The following is a 13,696-nucleotide window of genomic DNA, read 5'->3' as shown; positions in this document are numbered from 1 at the left end:
GACTTCAAAAGAAAGACTTCAAAAGAAAGACTGTAGTACACCTCAGAAAGAATAGTACATCTTCTTCCACAACAGGATGGGAAAGAGGTAGGGGATCTGAACAATTCCAGGGTAAAAATCACACAAAATTCTTTAAAAGGACTAAAAATGTTATGCAGGTAGACCTTAATCCTGGTAAACATCTATTCAGGGTCCTGGGGTCACTAAATATGTAAGGAAAGTCTCCAACATGAAAGACAGGAACCAAAACTCACAAAGGGGGAGGGAGGGGGAGGGAAGCACCTTGGCGGCTATAGGTATTATTTAAGAATAAGAAAACTGAACACAAAAAAATAAAAACTATATTTGAGACCTAAATAGATACTTCTCCAAAGTGGACATACAACCCTACCCTGGGATCCTGAGTCATGGCTTAACTAATAATAAGTACTCATCGGAAAAGTTTTTTAAAAAAATCTTTAAGCTATGTATCACAGCGGTTTCAATTACCTTGATTTTTATCATTTATACTAGAGAAAAATCTCAACCATCATTAACATTTGTCAAAAATCTCCTTAACACTGTATTCTCTGAAATCAATCTTTTGTTTTCCAAATTCATTCTCAATTTACATTATTCTTACATATAACCATCAATTAATACTCAAAGCATATAACAGAATGTTCATTGTTCTCACGTTTAGGATCCATAGGGCCATATCAGTGATCATTTGCACTTAAATTAAGGAAATGGGAATTCTAGGTCTAAATAAATTGAGATAAATTTCATATGATACAACTAGTTATATGTCCAGATTATAGAACAGATCTCAAACCTATTAGAAATACACATGCTGAGGGAGGGAAAACTTAGTACCCAAAACATAATTTGATGATAGTTACAGTAATCTACTGATTCCCTCATTCAACCAACATTTCAGGGCTTATAATATCCCTATTCCTTTTCTACAAATTAGGTATACAGCAGGGATATAGCAGGAACAAACAGGTGATTTTTAGTCTCTGGAAACAACAAAAATAATGAAGTGCCAAAAATAGGAAAATCTGCCCTGGCCGGATACTCAGTCAAAGTTGCAGGTTTGATTCCCAGTCAGGGCACATACAAGAATCAACCAATGAATGCCTAAATAAGTGGAACAACAAATTGGTTTCTTTCCACCCCCTCCCTTCTCTCTCTCTAAAATCAATATTTTTAACTAGAGGCCTGGTGCACGAAATTCGTGCACGAGGGGTGGGAGGGGTGGAAGGAGGGAGTTCTTCAGCCCAGCCTGCACCCTCTCCAATCTGGGACCCCTCAAGGGATGTCCGACTGCCCATTTAGGCCCGATCCCACCTAAATGGGCAGTCGGACATCCCTCTCATAATCCAGGACTGCTGGCTCCCAAATGCTCACCTGCCTGCCTTCCTGATTGCCCCTAACCGCTTCTGCCTGCCAGCCTGATCACCCTCTAACCACTCCCCTGCCAGCCTGATTGATGCCTAACTGCTCCCCTGCCAGCCTGATTGCCCCTAACGGCCCTCCCCTGCAGGCCTGGTCACCCCTAACTGCCCTCCCCTGCAGGCCTGGACACCCCTAACTGTCCTCTCCTGCAGGCCTGGTCCCCCCCAACTGCCCTCCCCTGCAGGCCTGGTCACCCCCAACTGCCCTTCCCTGCATGCCCGGTCACCCCCAACTTCCCTCCTCTGCTGGCCTCGTCACCCCTAACAGCCCTCCCCTGCAGGCTTGATTGCCCCCAACTGCCCTCCCTTGCAGGCCTGGTCCCTCCCAAATGCCCTCCCCTGCTGGCAATCTTGTGGTGGCCATCTTGTGTCCACATGGAGGTAGCCATCTTTGACCACATAGGGGCAGCCATCTTGTGTGTTGGAGTGATGGTCAATTTGCATATTACTCTTTTATTAGATAGGATTGTTCTTATTTTTTAAAAAGGGGAAAATATGACCCTATACATTTATGCTTTTTCAAACCATAACAAATACCGTATTTTCCGGCATATAAGACGACTGGGAGTATAGAAGATTCTCCTGGGTTAAAAAGTTGTCTTATATGCTGGAAAATACGGTACTATATTTCACATATATCATGAGGTATTGTTAAATTCTGATGATTAAGCTCTCTATCAAGACCTTAAGAAAAAAATTGCTCCTAAGCCCCAATTATTAATGACTCATTTAGATTCTATAGGAACATTTTACAAAAACTTTTATTATTCTAGACTTCCTTCTCTTGGACGCCATACAAATTCTAAATGCTGAATCCCACATTACAAAAAGCATTCAGATATCATCTTACAAAGAGGTGGTTTCAAAGAACTATGATAAATGTGACTTCAAAAGAAAAACTGTCTAGCCAGTGTGGCTCAGTGGTTGAGCAGGAGGTTATCTGTTGATTCCTGGTCAGGGTACATGCCCAGGTTCTGGACTCAATCCCCAGTAGGAGGAGGCAGCCAACCAATGATTCTCTTTCATCATTGACTAGAGGCCCGGTGCACAAATTCATGCACGGGTGGGGCCCCTCAGCCTGGCCAGTGATCAAGGCCTTCTCAGGGGGGCCAGCCGGCCGGTCCCCCAGTCGGGGCCTGGGAGCAGCGGGGGGGAGGGGGGGGCGCAGGAGGTTGGCTGTGGGAGCACACTGATCACCAATGGGCAGCTCCTGCATTGAGCGTCTGTCCCATGGTGGTCAGTGCCCGTCATAGCCACTGGTCAACCGGTCGTTCCAGTCATTCTGTCGTAACGGTCACTTGGGCTTTTATATATATAGATATATATAGATGTTTCTATCTCTCCCTCTCCCTTCCTCTCTGCAATCAATAAAAACGTATTTTAAAAAGATTATAATACAGAATGAAAATTCTGTGAAAGTAATCTAACGCAACTTATTATAGGAAAGAAATGCTGAAAAGCACAAAAACAATATTAAAAATAACTGTAACCCCAACAGATTCTTTTAAGCACAATTTGCAATTTTAAAGCATCTATCCTTCTGTCATCAATTAAAAAGTGATATCTCAAAATATCCTAACCTATTTTTATTCCATGAGAAACTTAGTCCATAAATCAGCTAATAATACTAGTAATTAAAGCAACACTGGGGGGGGGGGTCAAAACTGCATTTTCGCAATGAACACCTCTCAACCTCAGAAAAAAACACTGAAACTAAACTGATATAAAAATATTAAGTCATAGATAAGAGGCAAAGGGGGGAGGGGAATGGTATAAAACAAATTGTAGGAATAACATGTTAAAAAATAAAAATGATTTCAGAACCAATAACATATTATTAAAGGAACCAACATACTTCTAATATTCTTGCAGAGGTAATCAAATCAATACAACTTTCATCTCCTAAAACCCAGATTCCACCTAGTACTACCGAAGGATTCAGAAGAGATAAACCCTTCAGCTTAACAAAGATTCCCTTCTGTGGATTTTTAAAGGTCTAAAAGTTGAGTTCATTATATGCTAATGCATAACTATGCGCTCGCGCGCGCTCTCTCTCTCTCTCTCTCTCTCTCTCTCTCTCTCTCTCTCTCTCTCTGTCACACATACACTTCATGAATTTGAATAAAGCATTCCCCCAGATGAACCTCTTAGCCTGGTCCCATTGTACACTCCATCCCTACTTTCTTTCAGGCTTCCTACACTCAAATTCAAGCCAAACCTAACCACTATACTTAATCAGTCCAGCAAACATTTACTAAAGATCCTGGTAGTGTTAGGCTCTATGCCATGCAGTGTGCTGAGCTGAGGATACAGCAATGATTCAGACAATGAATAAGTAATGAGTAAGACATGATCTCTGCCCTCTAGGAACTTCTCAGGAATCCCCATATACAAACCCTCCCTATTCCAAATATCTTTTTGGTATGTCTGATATACTGTACATAGCCTGAACTAATATGTAGAACAGTTTTTGCTTTCTAGAAAACAAAACCTTTATATAACCTTTTCTTACTAGTTTTTAAATGCTGTAGGGATGAGTATTTCCTCCAAAACAGCATTTTTCATTTTTGCTATTGAGCCGAAAATGTGTAAGGACTACAGATTATTAAATAAGACACCAGTCCCCGCCAGTTTGGCTCAGTGGATAGAGCCTTAGCCCACAGACTGAATGGTTCCGGGTTCAGTTCCGGTCAAGGGCGTGTACCTCAGCTGCAGGCTTGAGGCAACCAATCTATGTTTCTGTCTCTCCCCCCCATTCTCTCTAAAAATCCATGGAAAAATAAAAATTATTTTTTAAATAAATAAATAAGATACCACTTGTAGGTACACATAGAAGATGCTCATAATTATAAACTATTACTATTCTCTTGTCCTGTGTTCTGCCTGCAAACATGAGTTAATATATAGGAAAAAGTAGGTAGAGTAGGTTTTAAGTTTCCAGCCAAACCCACATTTTATAGACTGGGGGAAGGAAAAAGAGTAAATGTTTTAAGATAAAGGCAGGGAAGGGGAATGGAAATGAGAGTTTTATGGAAGTAGCAATGCAGATGAGATACTGGTTAGTGGCAGTTCTCCAGCTCCCACCTTATTATAGTCAGAAGAGAATGGTGTCATAAAAAGGTTTCTTGAAACTCTCACCCTCCTTAATAAATAACAACATCTGTAATACATTTGTAATGTTGAACATGGCAATTTCTACCAACAAAAGGAATGTATACCATGACCATTTTCCAAAGATTTGAATGTGTAAGAAATAACAATAATATAAGGTGGTAGTCCCCTAAGAAAGGTAGCATCCAGAGTGTCTGGAGGGAGGGGGTTGATAGGAACTGGTTAACAGAGACATTCTGTACAATAATATCACTGAAGCGAAGAATTTGGAGTTAAAAGAGTAATATCATCTCAAAATAACTCTAGGGCTATTATAAGCCTTCATAAATCTCACCATGCATTGCACAATGCTTCCCTATAAAAACACAAAACTTTTATTTTTTAGATTAAACTGAATTCCTACAGCAGTTTCATAGTCTTCAAAAAAGCAATACAGCCCTAACAGGTTTGGTTCAGTGGATAGAGCGTCGGCCTGTGGACTGAAGGGTCCCAGGTTCGATTCCGGTCAAGGGCACAACTCAATAGGGAGTGTGCAGGGGGCAGCTGATCGATGTTTCTCTCTCATCGCTGTTTCTAACTCTCTATCCCTCTCCCTTCCTCTCTGTAAAAAAAATCAATAAAATATATTTAAAATATATATATATAAAAAAGCAATACAGTTCACACTGATAAAGAAGTTTTTTTGTCAACCTTCTTTAGATAAGTGCATTCTAAAAAATTTGAAGTAAAATTAAGTCCATATTACAGACGTGGTCTAACCATTATAGAATACAATGGGACCCAATTACTTTGTTCTAGACAAATCTATTAATGTGGCCTAACATTCCACCAGTTATTTTGGCAGACAAATCCCCAAAGTATCAGTCAGATACATTCACAAGAAGAACTACTTTTAGGTCAGTTCATCCTTCTCCAAACAGTAAAAATTTTTAACCCAAGTACTAAAACTTAGCTTTATCATTCTGCTTTCAGCTCATTTAGACCTTCATGAACTGTTATCTAGACCACCTATTATATCATCACCTGCAAAGCTTTGGTACCACAAAGACTTCTTCCAGGATGTACTTTTAATCAGCAACCAATATTGTGGGTAATGCAAGGAGCTGTTAATTCAATTGGGCAAACATGCACGCTTGTCCTACAAGCATCGTTTTAGCCAGTGAAAACAAAGAAAACTAACTGTGCCTACACGCAAAAATTCAGAAGTCTAGCCCGGCTGGTGTGGCTCAGTGGTTGAACGTCAACCTATGAACCAGGAAGTCATGGTTTGATTCCCAGTGCAGGCTGGATCCCCAGTGTGGGGCATGCAAGAGGCAGCCAATCAATGATTTTCTCTCATCACTGATGTTTCTATCTCTTCCTCTCCCTTCCTGTCTGAAATCAATAAAAATATATTTTTTAAAAACCTCAAAAGTCTAATACACTTACAAAATAAGTGTTAAAATAGAAGTGCTATATAAAGTGCTATGAGGACAAAGATAAGAAATAATTAAAGGGTTAAGACTGGGGTGTTATTTAAATAATCCACTGAATCTACGATCCAATCTACATTTTCAATTTCTTCCGAAAAGTCATGAGCATTCTTAAAATACACTTCCCTAACAATACAACAAAAATAAATATTTAAATAAAATCTCAGACCAGGAAACTAAGGCATAAAAAAAAAAAAAAAAAAAAAGGTTTATTAAGCCCCTATATATTAAGTTGGATATTTAAACCTACCCTCTAACTTCCAGGCTAGTCACCTCCTTTCCCTTGGGGGGCAAATTTTCAAATAAATCATGATATGAATACGATGTGTTCCGCCACATTTTTTCTTATCTATATATACACTCATAACTGTACGTGGACTTTTTTTGTTGTTGAACTTTAACTGGCTTCTCAAAAACAATCAAAAAGCCATTTCCTAATAAGTAAACTTTCTGACTAAACACAGGACTTCTCCAATTTCTAATTTTCTTATTTGTAAGCAGAGCTAATAATTACATCTGTGCTTTGTGGAGTCATTAATACATATTTGGATTATTTTTAATTCAATCATTCTTCCTGTGATAATAAAGAAATCAACACCATAAACCATGCTTAAGATGCTCCCTAATAATTACACTGCATCCTGAAGAAAGGAAGACACTGCCCACTCTCTGTTTGCTATTACCCAGAACACAGAACAGTGTCCACCTTAGTTAAAGACTCATTCAGGACACTAGAAATTCCTTAAAACACAGCTCAAACTTATTATCAGTGCATTCATATCCCTTCACAGCTACACTTCCAAAGCCTGCCACAGCCCACTGGGCCTATCACTATCAGTTCTGTCCCACAGAATCAGTATTAGAGTGGCTCATGTATTACTTTTTTGTTTTGTTTTTCATTTTAATTTACTACTTTATTCTCAATTTTAACCTAAGATTTAAGAAGCATTAAGACAGCAATACAACTACAATGAACATTATAAGAAACTTAGCCCAGCTGGTGTTGCTCAGTGGTTGTAGACCTATGAACCAGGAGGTCACAGTTTAATTCCTGTCAGGGCACATGCCCGGATTGCAGGCTCAATGCCCGTTGGGGGTGTGCAGGAGGTAGCCAATCAAAGATTCTCTCTCATCTTTGATGTTTCTCTTTCTCCCTCTCCATTCCTCTCTGAAATCAATAAAAATATATTTTTAAAAGAAAGAAACTTAAGTTTGAGTGCATAACTACGTATCATTTTTTGTAACATGGTCTCTCAACAATTAAACCTTCCTGACAGTAATGCAATCCTAAACATGAAAACTGGTTTTTAAATTTGAAATTTCAAGAGAAATTTCCCAACCTCAAATTCCTCAATGGCAAGAGCACAGTATAGTTGTTTGTTACAATCCACTGGAAGCACAATATCCTTTTTTCAAAACTGAGAACAATAAAAACAGGAAGTCTAGTCAAATTTTTCTAAGGTCTCTTCTGGTCCCAATAGTCCTCTACACCAACTTCAACTTATGTAAGGTTTAAGCATCCAGTTGATTCCACATTATTTAGTTCCTAATAAATGTTTCCCTCAAATCCTCAAACCACTAAAAAAATTTAAAACATGGAGATTAAAGTTTAAGAGAAAATTTTTAAATATTTTTTAAATTTCCGAAAAAGATACTAGAACAGCAATTCCCATCTCTTATACAGTTTACCTTTTCAGATGGATATTAAAATGCTGAAAGTAAATAACTAAATGATAGGAGAAAGTGTGGGGGGGGGGGTCGGTAACTGCTTCTGAATTGTATATTCTTAAATTTTAAAAATGTTTTAACTTTATTTTTTAAAGAGATGGAGAGGAAAGAAGAGGAGGGTGGGGAGACAAGACAGACAGAGAAAGATAACCTCCAGGGGATCGAACCCACAATCTTAAGTATGTGCCCTCACTGGGAATCAAACCCGCCCCCTTTATGGTGTAAGGGACAAGGCTTTAACCAACTTAGCCACACTGACAAGGGCTAAAAAAAGTTTAAAACTGCATAGTGTTCACTAAAATGTTACATTGTGTCTCCTTTTTTTAATATATTTTATTGATTTTTTACAGAGAGGAAGAGAGAGGGATAGAGAGTTAGAAACATCGATGAGAGAGAAACATCGATCAGCTGCCTCTTGCACACCCCTACTGGGGATGTGCCAGCAACCAAGGTACATGCCCTTGACCGGAATCGAACCTGGGACCCTTGAGTCCGCAGGCCCACGCTCTATCCACTGAGCCAAACCGGTTTCGGCACATTGTGTCTCCTTAAAACTGTTTTTCTATAAATGTGACACAAAGTGATTTTTTTAAACAAATTAAGAGTTAAGTCTACATGATATCCCTCCACTGTTTTCCTTTGTGTACTTTTAAAAATCTGAAACTTGGTCAATTATATAAAAATAGAAGTATTTTCTCATTATAAAAATGGAAAATAAAACTATACCCCTCTCCTGTAATGGATGGCACACTATAATACCGAAGGTACCAAGCCACACACTCTAATCAATTACAGAATGTACACCACCAAAGGGAAGAGACCAGGAACACCTGAGAATCTAACCGGAGCAAAGGTAACTCCTTCAGCCTACAAGTTTCCCCAATGTGGGAAAAATGAACGCTATCTAAGAAACGAAATGCAGAGGCTCCCGAGGTGTTTTCTCTTGGGTGGTGTTTACAGGCTAAGCACTCATCCACAAGGTAACAGGAGCTTCCGGGCTATGGCTCAGCAGGTGTTCAACCAGATGCTGCTAAAGTCTCTTCCAGTGCTAAGATTCCTAATCTGCAAAATGTAAAATAATAATAATAATAATAATAATAATAATAATATAAAACATCTGTCCCTTCAATTTACCAATCTGCCCTCACTTCAACCCTAAATGCACGTTTGGATACTAAACAGTCCTTTCTCCCCTTTCTCTGCAGGGGTTTCACGAGCTCCCCGTTAACAAAAGGCACGGAAAACAGCCCAGGTGGGCTCCCGGGGGCGGGGCGGGGGCGGGCGGCTCCCGGGCGGCGCCCACGCCCCGTCCCTCGCCGCACCTGAGCAATCACGGCCTCCACACCGCCACCCTCTCGCGGGGGCGTCGCGAGCGACACCTGCGACCCACTGCGGTCCTCTCGCACCCTGGCCCGACACTGGGCATTGTCTGGAGGCTACAGCGCCCGAGAAAGGCGAGGAAGAAAGAGACAAAAAAAAAAAAAAAAGAGGGAAAACCTGCAAGAATACAGAACAACGTTAGGGGAAGTAAAGCCCGCGGGCAGCGCGCGCTCCTTTGGGAAACACTGGCTTCCCGGGCCACCCCTCCATTTAACTCGGATCCCCAAAGCCACCCCTGGGCCCCAGGTGGCAGGCGAGGTGGCCCGGCGGCCAGTCCCCGGGGCTCCGGGGTGCGGAGCGCGCAGACGGGCCCGGGAGCTGGGCTGCGGGCCGGGCCTGCCTGGCCGGAGGCCGGGCTCCGAACAAAGCCGCGCGCCGCCCCTACCTGGGCGCGAGCGGCGGGCGGCTCCCCGCGCGGCCCGGCCCGGCCCGGCGCCGCCCTCGCCCCGGGGACCCCCGCCCGTGCGCGGGACGGCAGCGCGGGGCCCCCTCCGCGCCCGCGGCCAGCGCCCCTGCGGGACAATGGGGCCCCCTCCCCCGCCTCCGGGCGGGGAGATACAAAGGCTGAGCAGCGCGGCCGGCGCGCGGCCGGGCGCCCGGAAAGTGAAGGCGGAGGAGGGCGAGGGCGCGGGAGAGGATGGCAGCGGGCGCGGGAGCCCCCGGGCCGCGGCCCCGCCGTCCAGGGCGCTGCCCCGGCCCACCGGGCGGCGGGGGCTCGGCGGGAGCGCGGACGCGCAGCCCCTCGGACCCCGGCCGAGAGGGCTGCACACAAAGGGGAGCGAACCCCCAACTCCAGCGCCAGGGGCGGCGCCGCCCGCTGGGCTCCGGCCGCCGACGGTCCGCGGCACCCACCCCGCCCGCGCCCCCCGCTGCACTCACCCACAGCTCCGTGCCCCAGCTCATGGTGGAACCTGCTGCGCCCGGCGCCTGGCTGCCCGCTCTCCGTCCGTCGGCTCCGCCGTCAGGCTGCACGCCCCCCACTAGCTGGCCGGCGGGCTCGCGGCTGCCGCGCTGCCTCCGAAGGTGCCGCCACCGCAGGCTCCCCAGTGAGTGAGAGCGAGTGGACGGGACCAGCCGCCGCCGCCGCCGCGTCCCCGCCTCCCGGAGCCGGCAGGGAGGGGGCCGAGCCGGGGGAGGCGGGCCGCGAGAGGGGAGGGGGCGGGGAGAGGGGAGGGGGCGGGCGCGGTGCACCCTGGGATCGGGGCGGACCCGCGCTCTCCGGCCGCCGCGGCGGGGTCCTGCTGGGTCGGCCACCTGCCCGGCTCCGCGCGGGGTCCCTTCCCGCCCGCACCTCGGGTCGCGGACAGTCTCCCCGCCGATGCCGCTCGGATCGCCGTGTCCGGGATGGAAAGGGAGAGAAGGAAACGACACCCACCGCCCTTCTCTGCCCCGAGCTCCAGGCACCCGCCCTTCCTGCCTCTTCTCCACTCGGGAGAAACCCTGACCAGGAAACCCCTTCCAAGTCCCGGGGTTTAGGCCGGGGAGAGCTGGGTTGACTGTATAAGAAAAACGTCTTTGTGGTTAAGGTGATCTTGGGAATCACTAAGATGTGTAGCGGTTGAGTGTCAGCTGTGAATGCAATGTGCCCCTGATTCTATTTTTAATAAGACATTTTAATTTTATAAGCTCTGTCGGGAAATCATACAAAGAGGCGGATCTTTCAGCATTGGACAATTGTGTCCAGCTCTCACCTTGCAGAAATGAGAACGGAGCTTGCCCGTTTTCTGAAATGGGCACCTTGTGGTTGGGGATGGATGGCAAGGGCGCCAGATTCCTCCCCAGTGGTGCAAAGAACCTGTTCAGACTTCACATATCTCCCATTCAGAATGTCAGAACCTTGGAGGAAGGGCCACCATTTCCTTCTTCCTCTGTGGAATTGCTTCCCAGCCTTTCTGAGCAATCATTAACCGCAGTCAGCAAGTTTGGATGTGCTGTTAGATATCTAACCTTAACAACTCCCTAACATGCCTTAGCATTAACTGCTCCTCTTCTAGACACACACACTTTCAATCCAGTCACGAGTAGAACACTTCTCAGTGTGTCATGATAGCGGAGTGTCTTAAGTTCTTCCTAAAGAGGAACCCTCATACACTGCTGGTGGGAATGTAAATTGGTACAGCCACTATGGAAATCAGTATGAATGAAGGATGCTCCCATAATGAAGAATAGAGCTACTGTATGGTCCAGCACTTCCCCTTCTGAGTGTCTGCCCCCCAAATTTTTTTAAAATATATTTTATTGATTTTTTATAGAGAGGAAGAGAGAGGGATAGAGAGTTAGAAACATCGATGAGAGAGAAACCTCGATCAGCTGCCTCTTGCACACCCCCTACTGGGGATGTGCCCGCAACCAAGGTACATGCCCTTGACCGGAATCGAACCTGGGACCCTTGAGTCCGCAGGCCGACACTCTATCCACTGAGCCAAACCAGTTTCGGCATGCCTCCCAAATTTTTTTAACACATCTATAATATAAAAGGGTAATACGCTAATTAGACCAGACTTCATTCCGGAGGAAGCCTGCTGCAGGGACAAAGCCCGGTCCAGAGGGAAACCAGTGCCGGCAGCAAGGAAAGGAAGGCCTACTCTTGCACGAATTTCATGCATCGGGCCTCTAGTTTATTCATAAAGACCTATGTACCCCTATGTTTATGGTAGTCAAGTGTCCTTCAATGGATGATCAGATAAAAAAGATGTGGTAGGGTGGAATACTACTCAGCCCATAAGAAAGGATGAAATACTGCCATTTGTGACAACATGGACCTTGAGAGTATCATGCTAAGTGAAATAAGTCAGACAGAAAAGGACAAGAACCATATGCTTTCCACATGTGGGATATAAAACAGCAACAAACCAACTAACAAAACAAACAAACTCATAGACACACACAACAACTTGGTGTTGACCGGAAGGAAAGGCGGGTGGGCAGAGAATGAAGAGGGCAAAGGGGGTCAAATACAAGGTGAGGAGGGAGACTATATTTTGGGTGGTGAGCACACAGTACAATATACAGACGATGGATGATAGCATTGACCCTCGAAACTTCTGTTAGCTAACCAATGTCACCCCAATACATTTTTAAAATAAAAAAGTAACATAAATATGAAAAAGACAATCTCCCTGCCAGCGTGTCTGCATTTGAAACCCCTCCCCTACGGCCTGCTCCGGTGCCCCAATGTCTTCATTTCAACCTTTGTCCCTGCATCGCTGTGCTCCCTCTTGGGGTTGAGGCAAACAGCCTGAGCCCTCCTGACAGTCCGGCTAACACGCTTGCTCAGTTCTTTGTTGCCCTTCTCTGAGATGAGCTTGAGCATACAAATACCCTCTTCCAGATGGGTTATGGCCAAATTTTAAATGATTAAATATGCCAATATTTTCCTGCCTTTCTTCTATTTCACATAGAATTTCTTTACGGTTATTCTTTACGGTTATCACCTGACACTGCTGCCCACCTCTGCTCTCCCTTCCTATTACTCCTAGACGTCATGAAAGTAAATTAGCAATTACAAGGAAAATATACCTATTAAATGGGTGTATCATTATTTAGAACCATTCCAAAGCTAATGTTAAACCAAAACCTTAGAGACCAAAGGTTTTCCTGGAAGTGTTTGTTGAGCCATATGCTAGCCAGAGAAAGAACCAGGTCCTGTGGCATGCACGCTAAGCCACTAGCATCAGGGCCAGATGGGGAAGACAAACTGTCCACAGTCCTGCGGTTGACCGGGACTTCTTTATACTATGGTTTGAGGAAGAACGCTGTACGTTGTTTGAAAGAATTTATATTGGCCATATATTAGCACAGGGGGGCAAGGCGAAGCTGGGAAAGTCCTGGGATAGTGATTAGGGGCATTTGTTGCTTCTGGATTGGGCGTGGGCAACAGTCTGGGAAGTTCCAGGGTAAGCAGAACGCCACGGCATCTAGTAGTCCCCTGTTCTTTCCAGAAAACTGCTGAGATAACTGCTTGAGAGTTGATTCAAAGTTTCAACATACATCCAGGAATGTGTGCAGTCTTTTGTTAGTTTTGGCCTGCAGGCTGCAGATTGACTCTTCTGACTCACCCACCCTCTGGTTTTTGTTTTTCTTTCTTGTGTCTAAAATTTATTGAACCTAAATATTGTCATAAAAGGTTTTTTTTTTTGTTTGTTTTAATATATTTTATTGATTTTTTTACAGGGAGGAAGGGAGAGGGACAGAGAGCTAGAAACATCGATGAGAGAGAAACATCGACCAGCTGCCTCCTGCACACCCCCCACCAGGGATGTGCCCGCAACCAAGGTACATGCCCTTGACCAGAATCGAACCTGGGACCCTTCAGTCCGCAGACCGACGCTCTATCCACTGAGCCAAACCGGTTTCGGCTGTCATAAAAGTTAAGACATAAGAAGTATAATTTAAACCTAAATTACATAGTTTGCCTTCAAAAAGTAAAATAGTGTACTATACATATTAAAGATTATCCTCAACCATACACAATTTACACAATACCCAAATGGAACAGAAAGTCTTATCTACTAGATGATCATTCTTTTTTAAAAATATTTTTATTGGTTTCAGAGAAGAAGGGAG

At 44.6% G+C, this 13,696-nt stretch overlaps 1 protein-coding gene across 2 annotated transcripts in view; it reads right to left on the bottom strand.

Moving 5' to 3' along the window:
- The window catches only part of FNBP1L (formin binding protein 1 like), a 122,842-nt gene extending 112,777 nt beyond the window's left edge, over window positions 1-10,065 (bottom strand). For both annotated transcript variants that reach the window (XM_008154737.2, XM_008154738.2), the window contains exon 1: window positions 10,010-10,065. In XM_008154737.2, the coding sequence (XP_008152959.1) occupies window positions 10,010-10,033 (24 nt within the window). In that variant the 5' untranslated portion in view covers window positions 10,034-10,065. The remainder of the gene's footprint in view (window positions 1-10,009) is intronic.
- Window positions 10,066-13,696: the final 3,631 nt, after the last annotated feature.

The sequence above is a fragment of the Eptesicus fuscus genome, chromosome 9 (genome assembly GCF_027574615.1).
Source record: "Eptesicus fuscus isolate TK198812 chromosome 9, DD_ASM_mEF_20220401, whole genome shotgun sequence".
NCBI lineage: Eukaryota > Metazoa > Chordata > Mammalia > Chiroptera > Vespertilionidae > Eptesicus > Eptesicus fuscus.
This window is presented reverse-complemented; position numbering and strand designations above follow the sequence as displayed.